Here is a 16,880-nt window from a genome sequence, read left to right on the forward strand (position 1 = left end):
CCATTGGTTTGTGCAGCTACACAAATGTGAACCAATCAGGCTTCAGTACAGAGTAAACCTGAAGTTTTCCCTATACACATCATGAGCTAATAATATGTGCTGTTACATTGTAAACATGCAGAACGGTTTGGTCCCATTTTGTCCGTCTCGAGTGAATGTTTTTTTTTTTTTTTTTTTTGAGCTGTTGTGTGTATATAATGTGAATGTGTTTGAGGAGGGAGTGGTGTAACTGGCACAGGTGGGTCGGGCAGTGCCTGACTTCTCTCACCATACCGCATTCCGCACATATTCTTCTTACAAACCAACAAGGAAAACAATAAACATTGGTGTTTGATGAATTAAACCTGCTGGACCGACTGGTAAAGCTAGAAAATCCAGTATTCAGTCTCCATGGCATGTGTTGAGGAACCCAAACACTTCCCACAGGACGTCCGTGAGGATACATGCCTCAGCTGAGCGTGGGAAATGTGTGGAGCTGCTGGGAGCGGAGCAGGACTCGAAGCCGAGGAGAAGGGGATGGAGCAGTGGAGGACAAACAGATGATCAGCCGAGAGCTGGAGGAGAGAGCTGGGCAAGAGTGGACACGGATGAGGTGGGTGTTTGGACTGCTTGAGTTAACCCTTGAGAAAAATAGTATGCTTAATTGTGTTGAATGTGCATTTGTAGTGTACTTCAAATCATAAAAGTGTTTCTTTTTTTTTATGTGTATACTTACAGATAATATAAAAATACTGAATTCAAGGACAACTTAGGTGTACTTAAAGAGAGCAGGACACTTTTAAGATGAGCATTTTGTAAAAATGTCAAATTAAAGGTTTTACTCTGAAATACATAGCTTTAATATTTTGTTGTGCTTTCAAAAGTTAAAAAACTTCAGCACTGAAAATGTGTAATTACGAAACTTTTTTAAATACATGACATACAAGTTTTGATGAAAATTTCATTATTTACATTTTAGTTTATCATAAAGTCTTGTCAGTACATTGTGCAGTAAACTGTATATTTCAAAGACAGTAGAGGTAATTATGAAATTATATATAAACACAGATGGGAACATTCTCAGAACTCTGGCTAGCACCCTGACAGGTTATAAACAAACCAATCATTCTTCCATTGATATTAATAGTTACAGTTTCGGAGTTACATGTTTTGTAAATAATGTCTTCAAAATGTTATGGAATGGTTTTTTTTTTCTGAAATGCTTTGGTTGGACATTTATCTATCTAATGTACTTTACTATTTAAGACTTGTCCCAGAACGTTCTGTTTGCAAAACGATAAAATTAATGAAATATTTTCTCTAATGTTCATAATAACTGAGATTAGCCAATTGTGTTGACTGTCTGTTTCCTTCATTGTCAGACTGCACTGGAGAAACTGGCCGAGATGGAGTCCGTTTCTGGCTCTGATGTGCTTGGTTCTTCTGGAGGAGTCTCCTCTGCACCCCTCTGTCAGTCTGCCTGAAGCCACGGGTCGACTGCTCCTCGCTGGGCTGCTGTGTGCTGCCTTGGCCCTCTGTGCTCCAGCTTTCCAGTTCCTGCTCCGTTATGAACAGAAAGTAAAGCAGGTCTGTCTACTATTGTATTATTGTATTTAGTTTCGCATCCTAGTCAGCTTGTCAGTTTTAACTTATGACATTATCTCACATAAGTAAATACGAATGTATGTTATGTGTGATTTTCTCAGCATCTCCCATGCAATGGTGAGGTGATAGTGAGACAAACTGCTGAAAACCAGCAATCCAGGTGAGACAGAGCAAATCCTGTTAATATACCGAATACCAAAATTCTCTTGTTGACTACTTTCTTTGTTTTAGGGGTCAAATGATTTCAATGCAGTTCACCACATATTAACACTATGAAAAACTCTATAGTCTTGTTTTTACATAAAACCTCAATTGCAGCTTGTCAGAGACCAAAACAAGACATACAGTACATGGGATAAATTATGAACTCCTATTGTGTTAAAAAAAATCCTTTGAGTCTTAAATGTAAAAAGTACACATTGAAAATGTTCTCAAAGTGTTAATTTTTGGCAAATTGCATGGAAGCTAACAACATTTAACACCCCTAACACCATCTTACTCTCTAAGATTTGTATAGCCTTTCTATGTGTCGAAACTTTGCATAACCCTAAATGAGAAAAAGACAACATTTCAAGAATAAATTAACCAATGTTTCAAGCAGTTGAACTTAAAACCGAATGTGGAGGAAACAGATTAGTATGGGACTGTTCCAGGTACAATATGAGTTTAAGTGGTAAAATAAGGCCCTTTAATTTAAGATTAGTAATACATTAACTAACATAAACTAACAATGTTACAGTATTTATTCTTCTGTTAGCTCTAGTTAAAAAAGTACAACTATTCATTGAAAATTCATGTTCGTTCAGGTACATTAAAATATTATCAATGGATACAACTTTTGATTTTAATAATGCATTATTAAATGTTAACATAACCCTAGTCTCATGGTACAAATATAATAAATAAATAATTCTTAAATAATTAAAATGGTTGGCTGTAGTATTACTATACAAATGATTTATTTATTGTTATTATTGTTATTTAAAAATAAAATGAAGGATTGCGAGACAAACAAAAGTATTTTCTTTTATAATCATTAGCATACCATACATTTAACTTGCACTGAACCTAGAAAATTCCTTTATTCAAAACCCTCGTTCCTGGGACTGACTGGAATTCAACAATAAACAGTTTTGTCATGTTTTAGATGTAGATATGTTGTCAGAACACAAAAGACTGATTCGCTGCTGATTTCTTCGAAATGAAGGGGGTTTCAGTGTATGAGTAAAATAAAGCCTGTGGTAAACATAACCTGACGATACTCTGACGTTTTGTCACAACTGGACACACTCACACCCCAAACGGTCTTATCTTACAACCCCAAAGGACAGTCTGGAAGGAAGCAGCAGCGAATGGGTCTTCCTGGTTCTGACGTCATACCTGCACCACCTACACTTGGTTGAAAACATTTGTCTTATTTATCTGATTTCTCTCAGCATACATCCACAGCAGGACGCAGGTCATCTGGAAACGCAGGTCAGTGCTCTAGCGGATGGTTTAGCGGTGTCCCTCCTGCATGAGCCCCTGCCGGACCCCAGCGAGCCACACATACGAGGTCTCCTCAACAGACTAGAGGTGCGTCTGTAGTGGATGGGTGCTCAGAGAATCTGTCAGCAGTGTCATCACACATATATTGTCATTTTCATTTCAAATGATGTTGCTGTTGGAAACCCAATGCTCTTGTTGATCCTGCTAAACAGGAATTTGGGATGTTTGCAAATACCAGTAATGTTTGTCTTTTTGCATTTCAGGCAGTGTCTCGGACTCTCCACAGGAAGAGTTGTGAGGAAGGACCTGAGGAGAAGGAGAAATGTGCTCTTCAAGATAGAGTGAACAGTATAAGCTCTTACCTGAGGGACAGGTGAGATGAACTCGATGAACAGATACGACAAATATTTACCCGATGTCACCAATTGTTCAAGGCTTGGTTGTTTCTAGGGTTGAACTCCACCTAAAATGTCTCACACCCAGTCTTGTGTCATGCATGATTTCAGACAACAAGCTGTCATGGGACGAGCCGATGCCTCGCAATATCCAGTTTCATTTGAATGTTCATGACAAATAACTGTGCACTCGTATAATGGTGTAGTCAATGCTTATGACTAGAGACAAAAGTCCAGACACACCTAATCATTTTTAATGGTAAAGTCATTCAGATGATCACATACAAAAAAAAAGAAAAAAGAAAAAAATGTTATGAAAATCAAAACAAAAAAAGTTATATTTAGATTTCTTTAGTTGCACTCTTTAGATGTTTTCTCAAGAGAGAGAAAGAGAGAGATTTTGCCATGAAATTTTTTTGTAGATAATATATATATGTTATTATTTTTTGTATACATTTATAGAGTTTTTTTACAGTTTAAGTACAGTTAATAATTGTTCCAAAACAAATTCATGCTTACATCTTTATATTAAAATGATTTCATTATTATGACAAATTCAGCCAAGTGTCCAATCTTGAATGACAGTGAAACATAAAGTACATAAATCAAGCAAGTTATGTAAGTTAATTTACAAAATTACCAAAATAAAAGAAAAAAAAAGATAGATAGAGGTTAACAGGGTAGTAGTAAAAATGAGCAAAAATGTAAGTATTGTAATGAACAAATAATAATTTTATTATAATATAATATAACATTATTATAATATAACATTTTTATAGGATTATTTGATTATTGGAAAATGTAAAAGCATTTATTTGAATTATCTATTTATTTTAGTTTACATTTATTAGAACATTATAAATGTCATGTTTGATGCATCCTTGCTAAATGAAGGTTTTTATTTGTTTAAAAAATAACTTTTAGCACAGTATTGTGTCCGTTTTCATGCAGCACTTTTTTTTGAAAAGCTCTTTTCTAGTCTGTTCTGAACTGATATTGTTTTTATGATGGTGTTGTGTTTCTAATGGCATTATTCTGTGTGTCAGGGTGAGCGGTCTGCGCTCTCTGCTGCAGGTTCAGCGTGAGTGTGACGTGAGTGTGTGTGCGGTTCAGAGCGGGTTACACAAGCGCTGGGCTCTGCTGGAGGAGTTACACACACGAGTGACTCTGAGGCCTGACAGCACACAGGAAGCTCTCGACCCTCACGCAGTCCTCACAGACACTGAGGTGATGCACGCTCGTCCTACAAAACCTTACAGTGCACCCTGTGATCAGTGTTTACTGATATCTGTGAATGTGTTTGTGTTTTAGAGCCTGTTCAGTGAGCTCAGTCAGTTCAAAATCAAAGTCCAACAGTGCCGGACACAGCTGGAAGCCAATATAAACCTTTTACAGGTCAGAACACACAAAATTAAAGATTATATAGTCATTTCTGAACCAGTTTGGTTCTCTAAGATTCAGAAATAGTTGCCAATATGGCAACTTCCATGGGATAAAGCTTGAAGAAGTGTGTTTTTGCTGGCTGATCTTCCTCAGACACTTCGCAGCAGTCATCAGCGTCTGAAGGAGACTTTCAGTGCCACCATCGACTCTGTATGGACCAAAGAGTTACTACAGTCCAACACTGATCTGGTATGAAGACGTTTACAGAGAACAACCGCCCCAACCTGATAGTTAGCCACCAAAAATAGCCCGAAAGTGAAAAATTCTTGCTTTTTATATGCTTTGATTTGTTCAATAAATCATTTCCTTTCTTTGCGGTGACAGTTTTCTGAGATCCTTGAGGATTTCATGTCTTTGGAACAGCAGACGTCGAATTTTGTGATCCACTTGAGAGGCCTGAAGGCTTCTGAGGAGGAAAAGACAAAGTTCTGTGTGAATCAGTCACGACTGTCTCTTCCCGCTGTCCCTGTGTACGTTGCTGCTCCGGAAGCATCTCAATTAAATTCTGACCCGGAAAGTGACCCGGAGTCGCCAGAAGCCTCACAGAAGACCCGCTCCAGAACATCGGCCTTCCATATGCTCTGTGGGTCGAGGAGGAGGAAGTCATCGCCGTAGTTTTGACAAAAGATGGATGTTTTTACAGGACATTTTTTAATGCCCGCCTGCTGAGCAGGTGTAACAACAGTTTGTGCACTTTATTCACAATTTATTAACTGGAATCGCTATATAGTGTCTATACTGTGACTTGTAATTTTCAACATGTGAAATGTGTAAATAAGAACTCTTGCATAATTAATACAATAATAATAATAATGTATAACATTACATATAGTATTGAGGGTTTTTTATTAACATTAATATTATATAATAGAATAATATAAAAAGTTTGATGTCGGAAGATTTAATTGAAAATACTGTGAAAACAGTGATATTGTGAAATATTGCTTTTTAAAATAATATTTAAACAAATCTGCTGTCCTTTTGATGGCAAAGCTGAATTTTCAGCGTCATTACGTCAGGCTTCAGTGTCACGTGATCCTCCAGAAATCATTCTAATCTGCTGATATTGTGTTCAACAAACACTATCTTTTACTATCTTAACCACTATCTTCTGTCTCTCTCTCAAAATAAATAAATAAATAAATAAGAATCTTACCGACCCCAAACTTTACCACATAGTATTTGTCGTCAATAGTCGATCAGCTCATATGATGAAATCCTTCTTGTATTGTGACTGTGCTGTGACTTGTGATTTTCTGCTCGTAAACTGTGTAAATAAGATATTTTTTGGAATCTTAATCATCTTAAGCGCACATTAAACGGACAATTAACTGAAACAAACAGTAAATGTGGTAACAGCCACAGAAAGGTATTTGTGTCATGCCATGTTTGAGCACAAGAGGGCGCAATCCAATAAAAAATAAACAGCCAACTCCTTCACGAGAGCTCAAGCCCAGCTGCACGCTTACACGACAAGGTCCTCAACACTAAAGATATCAGAGCATAATATCATACAAACCATTTTACTTGTTGGCCTACTGGCATGTACAAACATCACATTGCCTTTAAATTAGGATAGTTTACATTGAAAAACAAATTCAACAGCTGTAAGTCCAGTCTTTGACATGTTTGTACATGTTAAGTTGTTAAGTAGAAAGAAACAATTAGGTTGCTGTGGGCAGTATTAGCCAATCGAGCACTTACACCTTTAGTATTCTGGTTTCAACATAGGCTATTTTGTTCCCATACACATTTAGGGTGAAATGCAAACTTCTTAGAGGAACAAAAGCCATTCTTCACGGTCTGTTCTCCATATATCTATATTTCAGCCAGATACAGATTTTACAGTGTTTTTTCTTCTTCTTAGCAGTCACTCATAGCAGTGAGGCCAAACTTTTCCACCAAATCAACTTTATAGTGGGAAAAATCTGCTCGGTTGCTGTAAAGCACAGTCTGAAAGTGTATTTCATAAAGAGATGAACGGTCTTATGAGAGCAAAGGTGCTCCTTCATTCTCTACTGGCCTTTGTGGATTTAGTAGGAATTTTTATTTGATCTGAGCGTCTGTATTTTTTCAACATTTCATTTTGGAGTCTGCTTCTCTCGTATATACACTGAATAAAATTATTATTATTAGATACGTGGGCTTTGTGAGGAAAACGCAAGTGGTGCTTGCCTGTATAAAAAGCTTTTGCCTTTTATTTTATAAATATTAATATTATATTAAAGTAGGCTTTTTTTTAACCCGTTACTATGTGGTTGTCAGTGTGTTTGTATTTGTTTTTTGTCCCTGGATACAGTATGGCTTGAGTCCCTCATATGGGATTTCGTTTTTTATTTTTTGATCCAGCTGGCAACAACTGATCACTTTTTTGTCATTCCTTCAAAATGCTGCAGGGTTTTATACATCATTCATGTCTGTAGCACAAACAATGTGAAACAATGGTTTTAGGTCTTTGTTTTTTTGACAGAACAAAATTATTAGAATTAGTAAGGATGCATTAAAAGTGACACTAAAGACTTTTACATTGCTTCAGATTTCTATTTCATATAAATGCTCTTCTTCTAAACTTCAGAGTTCTGAAAAAAAAAAAAATCAGTTTCCACAAAAACTCTTTTGAAATTGAGTTTTCAGTAGAGTATATTACAACAGAAAACAGTTATTTTAAATTCTAATAATATTTCACAATATTACAATGTTTGCATTGTATTTTTGAGCAAATAAATGCAGCTCTAGTGAGCAAAAGAGAAACTTTTAAATATTCCAACCCATATTTTAAACTGTAGTGTATGCTATAGTTTAGGTTTAGGGGTATGTTCAAATTATGAACCTTTTCTATTAACTAAATTAATAGTGGCAGTTGCATTAGTGCTCCACTAATAATATCAATCTGTCATTTGAAACGGTTCCACACGTAACTCATGTAAATACACATTAATGTTAGGTGTGGCCTTTGCTATAATCAGAATCTTTAATACTTGACTGTTCATCAGTTACTATACAACCCTTTTCTTGGTTCAAGGACTCAAATTGGTTCACTCTTTAAAACATGAATTCCCTATACTAGATTTTATGGTCTTGAAAGGTTATTGCCAGAAACCTTATTACTAAAAAGTGAGCTGCCCTCTGGATTCGCTCTGAACCGAAAAACACTTTTGATCCAACTTCAGTCAGTTCCGCAGTCATTGCCTTTTACAGGACAGTCCTGTACAGTAACCGGCAATCCGCTCTGACCAGGCAATGTCTGTTCAGAAGTCAGTGATGGATGATAATGCACTGATCAACTGCTGATCTCATTACGTGACAGTCCAGCCTGTGTGAAACGTTGACAGAACATAAACCATGTTGCTTTTATGGGACTGGATCTCGAACAGAGGATGAGATCAAGTATATTTATGCACTGAATGCTGAGATACGCAGAACCAGTCCAGCTGACAGTGTGTCTTAAGAATGTCGAACAGAAGGCCAGAAAAACAACATCTCAACGCTGGAACCTCAAAACCGCAGCTTAACCAGCGACAAATATGTCCAAACTGTGTGTGAACTGGCTGTGTGTGTTTGGGTGAGTGTAATTGCATGTGTTTCAGTGGCTGCATTGGCTCGGTGCCTAATTCATCTTGTTTTGTGGCCTCTGCACCTGTTGGTCTTTCTGTGGCTGCGGCTCTAATTGAAAAGGGTGGGCCGTACCCGGGGGACCGCTAGGAGGAATGGAATGTGCGTTTAAGCGCTCCGGGATAGGAGTTGTCACAACACTTTACATGCACACACACACACACACGGCGAAGAAAGAAAGCAGGAGAGGAGTGAGAAGTGTGAAGATAGAGATCATTTGTGCGAAGCAAAGGCTGAACAAAAGCGTTTCATCCGTCTACGCCGCACGACCTTTCACTCATTCATTATTAAACTAGAGAAACAATGCAAATAAAAACGGCGTCATTCATTCTGCTCAGATGCCAGATGCGAATACAGTCTAATTTGACACAGCGGGACTGTTAGAAAGCCAATGAGGCAGATAGCACTGGAATCTCTGCCATGTACCAGGCTGGAAGAGGAGAAATCCCCTGATAATGTCCGGCCTGCCATAGCTGACGGGTGAGATCAGACCTTTGGAAAGATGACTGTGATCGAAACGTGCTGGCTGATGCGTACCATAACTGAGAAGATGCAGCTTGTGTGCATACATTGGTTTGTCTATCTATGTATCTATTCCAATACATATTAAAGAGAAAAAGTGAAAGTTCACCCACAAATTTAAATTCTGTCATTAATTACTCACCATCATGTCCTTCCAAACCTGCAAACCTTTGTTCATCTTCCAAACACAAATTAAAGGGTTAGTTAAAACAAAAATGAAAATTAGTCATTAGTAATTAGTTTTACTCACCCCCAAGACATCCTAGGTGTATATGACTTCATTCTTTCGGACGAATCCAATCAGAGTTATATTAAAAATTATCTTCACTTTTCCAAGCTTTATAATGGCACTGGGTGGGTGTTTTTGTTCAACAGTCCAAAAGTAGTCAAATAAAGTGCATCCATCCATATTAAAGGGGACCTATTATGCAAAATTAACTTTTAATATATTGTTTAGACATAAATGTGTGTTGGCAGTGTGTTTACACAACCATTCTATAATGATAAAAATCCACCCGTTCCTTTTTTTTTTAATCCCCATAAATAAAAAGAAATGTCTCCCAAAGACCAGTTTTTTAGCATTTCTGCTAAATGTGACATCACATTAGCTACAGGCCCCGCCCACAAAAGTTGACAGACACTGCCGTTTTAACATAGAACCGCCCCGAGTGAGTTCACAGCGAGTTGTATACAGTCTGCCATTGCTGTAATGTTTAGAATGTCTCTTTAGGTGTTCTGTAGCTGGATGGATGTATAAATCAACATAGCTCTCTCCATTTACTCCCAAAATTTTAGCCACTGAAGACAAGGTGGGTTAATTGTTTTTTGAATAAGATGCTACCTCCACTCGTTTATGTCTACATGAATCATTTACACCAGACTGCTTTGTGAATGAGGGCCAGTATTCAGGTGCATAACAATAAATTAGAATGTTGGGTAAAAGTTAATTTATTTCAGTCGTTCAACTCAAATTGTGAAACTCGTGTATTAAATAAATTCAATGCACACAGACTGAAGTAGTTTAAGTCTTTGGTTCTTTTAACTGTGATGATTTTGCCTCACATTAACAAAAACCCACCAATTCACTATCTCAACAATTTAGAATATGGTCACATGCCAATCAGCTAATTAACTAAAAACACCTGCAAAGGTTTCCTGAGCCTTCAAAATGTTTTTTTTTTTAGTTTGGTTCACTAGGCTACACAATCATGGGAAAGACTGCTGATCTGACAGTTGTTCAGAAGACAATCATTGACACCCTTCACAAGGAGGGTAAGCCACAAACATTCGTTGCCAAAGAAGCTGGCTGTTCACAGAGTGCTGTATCCAAGCATGTTAAAAGAAAGTTGAGTGGAAGTGAGTTGAGTGCACAACCAACCGAGAGAACCGCAGCCTTATGAGGAATGTCAAGCGAAATCGATTCAAGAATTTGAGTGAACTTCACAAGGAATGGACTGAGAATGTAGTCAAGGCATACAGACGTGTAAAGGAATTTGGCTACAGTTGTGGTATTCCTCTTGTTAAGCCACTCCTGAACCACAGACAACGTCAGAGGCGTCTTACCTGGGCTAAGGAGAAGAAGAACTGGACTGTTGCCCAGTTGTCCACAGTCCTCCTTTCAGATGAGAGCAAGATTTGGATTTCATTTGGAAACCAAGGTCCTAGAGTCTGGAGGAAGGGTTTAAATGAAAAAAAATGCAGATGAGCTGAAGGCCACTGTCAAAGAAACCTGTGCTACCAGACCACCTCAGCAGTGCCACAAACTCATCCCCTCCATACCACGCCAAATGGAGGCAGTAATTAAAGCAAAATGAGCCCCTACCCAGTATTGAGTACATGTACAATAAATGAACATACAGTACTTTCCAGGAGGTCAACAATTCACAATTTTTTTTTTATTTTTTTATTGGTCTTATAAAGTATTGTAATTTGTTGGGATAGTGAATTGGTGGGTTTTTGTTAAATGTGAGCCGAAAATAATCACAAAGACTTAACTACTTAACTATTTCATTCTGTGTGCATTGAATTTATTACACAAGTTTCACAATTTGAGTTGAATTACTGAAATAAATGAACTTTTCCACAACATTCAAATTTATTGAGATACACAAAATAAAGATTTGCACAAAAGTTGCTCCTGAAGGATGAAGCAGTGCCAACTGTTCGTGATCCAGCTACACCTCCCGAAAAAGTAAGTATGACGCGTTAGTTTTCCAAATTGCCTTCCCGAAAGAGCTTCTTGGCACTCTGTAAGGCTAATGTTGCTAAAGCTTCCATTGTCTGTCTGTTTTCACTGATGCTGCCTTCACGTGCTACCAGAATGATCGTGAATAGAAATGTGGGATGCATATGAAAGCAATGTGAAGTCGACCGCTGGAATTAGTCAAGCTCATAATCACAAAATGGACTTAAGTTTGTATTAGGATGCAATGACACCATGAGTTATTTTTTAACTGCATTAAGTGGATTTCGTATGCACAGTACAATCAGACTCCTCATATTTTTGTGCACTTACAAGTGCCCAGTCCCCAACAGGTCTGTTCAATGTATTTGCTATTATATATTTTTACTATTCTTGTCTAAGCAAACAACACTAAAATGCCAAATGTCTTAATTCTGATCCGTAACTCAATGTTGAGCCAATATAACTTCATTTCCTTCCTAAGGCCTTGGTCTTTGATGGCACTTTGAGATATGGACCAATCCGATGGAGCGTCTGCTGCTTAGATAAACGAGAAACTCTGAGGAAAAGTAAAATCATTCATTTTTATGATGGAGTGCTCTGTGAGATCTACTCAAGGACGAGATCACCATGAATAGTTTTCCAAATGTTCGCCCATATGCTCACAGCTTAGTTTTGTGTTAGATGCCATTCGATTTTGAGCAGAATAATTAGGCTGTTTGTAATAGAATCATGTTGGAATCTAGTTTTATTGAGGTCATAAAAGAGGAGGGAGTTATTACTGATAATAAGTTATTTCTGATAAACTTTTTAGAGCAGATGTGTTACTTAAAAGTGTGTTGGACGGCCCAGAAGTCTTATGGGAGCATGATATCATACAAACCAAAGGATTCTGGGATATGGGGTAAGGACAGATGAATAACACAGTACCATACCGGCTGTGCAGATATGATTCTCTGGATATGTTAAAAAAATGTATATACGCAAATGACTCAATATAATAAAAAATAAATAAATTAAGAAAGTAATTTTAAAATTAAAACAAAGTAAAACCACAGATTGCAACACACAACCAAATGCTATCTGAACATGTTAAAAGCTAAGACACCAGGAGAAAAAAACATCTTAAAGGCAATGGTGATGAGTGAATTTGACGTGTGATTTTAAGCGATTGGTTAGTGATTTTCATATCGATGTATCAACAAATTTTCATGAATTTGTCTTGAAAATTGGTATTATCTAATTGTGTACTTAAATTTAACAGCTGAATAATATTTGGTGGACTGTAAACCATTATATACCTTTCTATCAAAGTAATCTGAAATTATCAAGATGAATTTAATTTCTAGTAAATTAATTCATTATTAGGGGATCTGTCCTCTAGATTAATTTGTAAAAATTGTATGACATGACAGATAAGTTAAGTACAATATATATATACACACTACAGACCAAAAGTTTGGAAACATTTGTAATGTTTTTGAAATAAGTTTCTTCTGCTCATCAAGCCTGCATTTATTTGATCAAAAATATAGAAAAAAATTTAATATTGTGATATATTATTACAATTTAAAATAATTGTTTTTAAATGTATTATACTTTAAATTATCATTTATTTCTGTGATGCAAAGCTGAATTTTTAGGATCATTATCACATGATCCTTTAGAAATCATTCTAATATGATGATTCATTATCCAAGTTGGAAACAGTTCTGCTGCTTAATAATTTTCAGAACATGTGATACTTTTTTAGGATACTCTGATGAATAAAAAATAAAATAAAATAAATAAATAAAATATAATATAAATATTTTGTAAATACAATATACACTACTGGTCAGTAATTTGGGGTCAGTATTTTTTCTTTCTTACTTTTTTTAAAATAAAATCAATACTTTTATTCAGCAAGGATGTGTTAAATTGATAAAAAGTGATAGTAAGGAAAATATATTATTAGAATATATATTATTAGATTATTATTTTTTTGAATAAATGCAGTTCTTTTTAATCTTTTATTCATCAAATATATTAGACAGCAGGACCGTTTTCTTTCAAAAACATTAAAAATAGTAATGTTTCCAAACTTTTGGTCTGTACCGTACACACACACACACACACACACACACACACACACACACACACACACACACACACATATATATATATATATATATATATATATATATATATATATATATATATATATATGTGTGTGTGTGTGTGTGTGTGTGTGTGTGTGTGTGTGTGTGTGTGTGTGTGTACTAAGTACTAACCAAAGTACTTAAATTATCTGTCATGTCACAAGAATATTCCATGTAGTTTGTAGTGATTCAAATAATAAGCCTATCACTAAACCCACAGCTTTAAATTACAAAAATAGACACATCAAGTTAGCTGCTATTTGGCATTGTATAATTTAACAATAGTAATAGAATAATTGTTTATTTATGATACAGTTTGTCAGTAGCTTGTATCTGCGATTGTTAATCGGTTAGCTGAATAATTCTGTGAGTGAATATCGTTTTCAAACTGCAAAAAGTGTTGAAATTAAAATAATTCTGTATTATTAAATAAATCTTTTATTCTACGTAGTGTTACCTGTATTTTAGATGTTCACTTCAGGATGCGGTGGTCTTACAAATACATTTTTGTGTGTGTACACACTTTCTTTTAGTGCGTTTCTATAAGGCAGCATAAATGTGGTTGTAATCACTACAAACTTATTTACTCATATTACTCACGTTGCTTCCTGTTTTTGTTAATATGTTCTTATTGAACTTAAAGGCTGCAGGCAAAAACACTTTCCATCATGACCTCTGCACGTCTGTCTTATATCAATGATTTAGTCCCTGTCACGTCATACTGATGGACCCCTGGATTCCTGCCGCGCAACTTGGATTATGAAATGTTAACAGAACTAAAGAGTTCTCCTTAAAGGATTAGTTGAACATTGTCATTCCAAACCAATGACTTTCTTTCTTCTGTGGAGCATTAAAAAATACGTACTAAGAACTTTTCCAAACTCTTAAAGTTCCAAAATGAGTTGGAATCATCCAGGACTGGAATGATCCATTTGATGATAAATGATGTTTATACTCATCATCTCTTTTTCCATAGCTTCCATCATTTTCTACAAATTTTCTTCTACTGCTCTCCCTCTCCTCTTATCTCTCTCTCTCTCTCTCTCTCTCTCTCTCTCCACCCTCTTCATTCAGTGTGTAAGGCAGACCACTCACTTAAAGGCTAAACAAACAGCCTGGCCTCAAGACAAAGGCCTCGCTGCTTGTACACATGTGACGGAAAACCTCTTCACACTGATCCCTCAGAAAAGAGAGAGAGATGGAGAGATGGAGGGGTGGGAGGAGGTTGGTGATGTCTATTCAGAAATTGTCACTAGTACACAAAAGGGACTACATGACACTCAGGCTAAATCAGGAGTTAATGGACTCTGTTCTCAGGCCTTCACATCTTGATGGTGTGTATAAGGTCTTGGAATCTGAATCTCTCAAAACTGGTCAAGAACATGTCCAGATCATTTTTCATGCAAACATTCATATTTTATTTAATATATACATATATTTACAAACATTTATGGTATAAACACACACACACACACACATATAAAAAGTATATTTTTTACAGATAAAGAGTAGAGCTGTCGTGATATCAGATGTTTCACTACACAATGAACATAGGCACAACATTTCATGATAGCGATGAATATCGTGATATGTATAGAAATCTTGAAGAAATAAACCATACATTCAAGAATGTTATTTTTTTTTCCGGTGAATCACACCATAGCATTGAACAACTATACGAAACAGAAGAGACTAAAATGTTAACTGTTTTTAGCATAGTGCATATTTTTACTTCAAATGAGTGTTTTATATAACTTATATTGCATGTGAGAGTTTAGCGCTCCATAAATCACACCGGCACAATAACACAGTAACTATATTCTATTGTTCAAATATCATGATTATCATCATCATCAGATCTGAGAGGAATGTGCTTAATTGCAATGAAAATATTGTCATTAATGCAAAATAAATAAATAAAATAAAAACAAAATAATCTTTGGAACAGGTCTTATTTTCTTTAAGCAAAACATGCTTTCTTATTTTTTTTCCTTTTGGTTTTGAGATGAAATGTGATCAGGACATTCTTGTGAGAATTCGTAAAAATTGTATTAATCTTTATAATAGATTAAATCTATTAATCAAAAACAACACTTTAGCTTGTCATTTGCTAAGCGCATACAAAGGTCGAGACAAAGCTAAACACACAAACAGAATATTTCTTTTTGTATGAGATGAACTCAAGGACCAGAGTGATGAATTCTAGCTGTCTTTCTTGTGTCATCGTTTGAAACATACTGAGCATAAACAAACATGTTAGCATGTACAGGCCACATAGAAAAACATAACAATAAAGAGATAGATGTTTAGTGCAACAGATACAGAGAGGGGTCCCGACCTCCCCTGCAGGAGACCTGTTGTCCTCTGCATCGCAGTCACTGTAGCCCATCAGCTATTTGAGACCTTTGACAATCCATCAGATCTCCAAACCGGCCGATCGCGGGATATTAGCATGAGAAGACGTTAAACACAGCAAGGTGGACCTCCAGGGGACTGACTGCAATTTCTGTGGCTTTTGTTTTTTGTTCTCGGGACCAGTCCCCCTTCAGCTTCAATCCCTCCATGCCGGGGACGGATGGCATCGGTGTCAAGTCTGTTCTTTCAGATCGCCGCTGCCCCCTGCTTGCCGTGCAGCGGGGAAAGAGGGCCAGCCGGCGAGAGAGACATTAGGAGCCCTAGGTACCGACCTCATTAGCAGATAAAAGCAACCTTTCCCCATAACCCTTGACCTCAGGGGTTGCCATGGAGCCTGCCAGTCCTGACTGGACTGGAGCATGCTGGGATGGGTCCCAGCAGGAACTTAGGGCTGCTACGAAAATGACTGTTACCGCAAAATGTGTGCATGCACAAAAATAATAATCATAATGCTGTCTCCCCATGGCAATAAAGAGCAGGATCATGGAAGTGTTGTGTTTCTGTTTAGTGCACCGTTCAAAATGTCAAAGTGTTTTGTTGTTTTGGATGAGGTTGGAAGAAATCATGGATATCTGATGTATTCAAAATGTTCTCTTGAGCTAGGTCAACATAGAATTGCATTATTATTTATCATTAAATGTCACAGGCACGCGTTTTCATTTGATTGAATATGTATAGATATTATCAAGATTAGATGCACCTGGTCGGCATAAATGAAAATGTTAGGAGCTGACGTCACTGCGGTCACAGAGGAGATACTTACAAAAAGTACTGTATCAGTTAAGTGGAATCAGATGGTAAAATATTATGGCTTTGATATACATACTATGGTATGGGATAATTATGTACTATATTCATACACTTCAAAGTACTCTTTTAAGAGTTTGTAAACTTTGTAAATACATTCCTTGGTCCCCTACACACACACATTCGCACGCAGACACACACATGTTTGTTTTTGAGAAAAGTGAGGACATCCCATAGGCGTAATGGTTTTTATACTGTACAAACTGTATATTCTATCGCCCTTCACCAACCCTACACCTAACCCTAGACCTCACAGGAAACTTTGTGCATTTTTACTTTCTCCAAAAAAAC

At 36.5% G+C, this 16,880-nt stretch overlaps 1 protein-coding gene across 1 annotated transcript; it reads left to right on the forward strand.

Annotated features, from left to right (window-relative positions):
- Positions 1-215: 215 nt before the first annotated feature.
- Positions 216-6,096, forward strand: LOC113118687 (uncharacterized). The gene is made up of 9 exons (XM_026288054.1): positions 216-592; positions 1,362-1,566; positions 1,686-1,744; positions 3,021-3,159; positions 3,336-3,445; positions 4,514-4,694; positions 4,779-4,862; positions 5,004-5,099; positions 5,235-6,096. The coding sequence occupies exons 1-9, from the start codon at positions 444-446 to the stop codon at positions 5,523-5,525; spliced, it is 1,314 nt and encodes a 437-aa protein (XP_026143839.1). The 5' UTR covers positions 216-443; the 3' UTR covers positions 5,526-6,096.
- Positions 6,097-16,880: the final 10,784 nt, after the last annotated feature.

The sequence above is a fragment of the Carassius auratus genome, chromosome 18, assembly GCF_003368295.1.
Source record: "Carassius auratus strain Wakin chromosome 18, ASM336829v1, whole genome shotgun sequence".
In the NCBI taxonomy this organism is placed as follows: domain Eukaryota; kingdom Metazoa; phylum Chordata; class Actinopteri; order Cypriniformes; family Cyprinidae; genus Carassius; species Carassius auratus.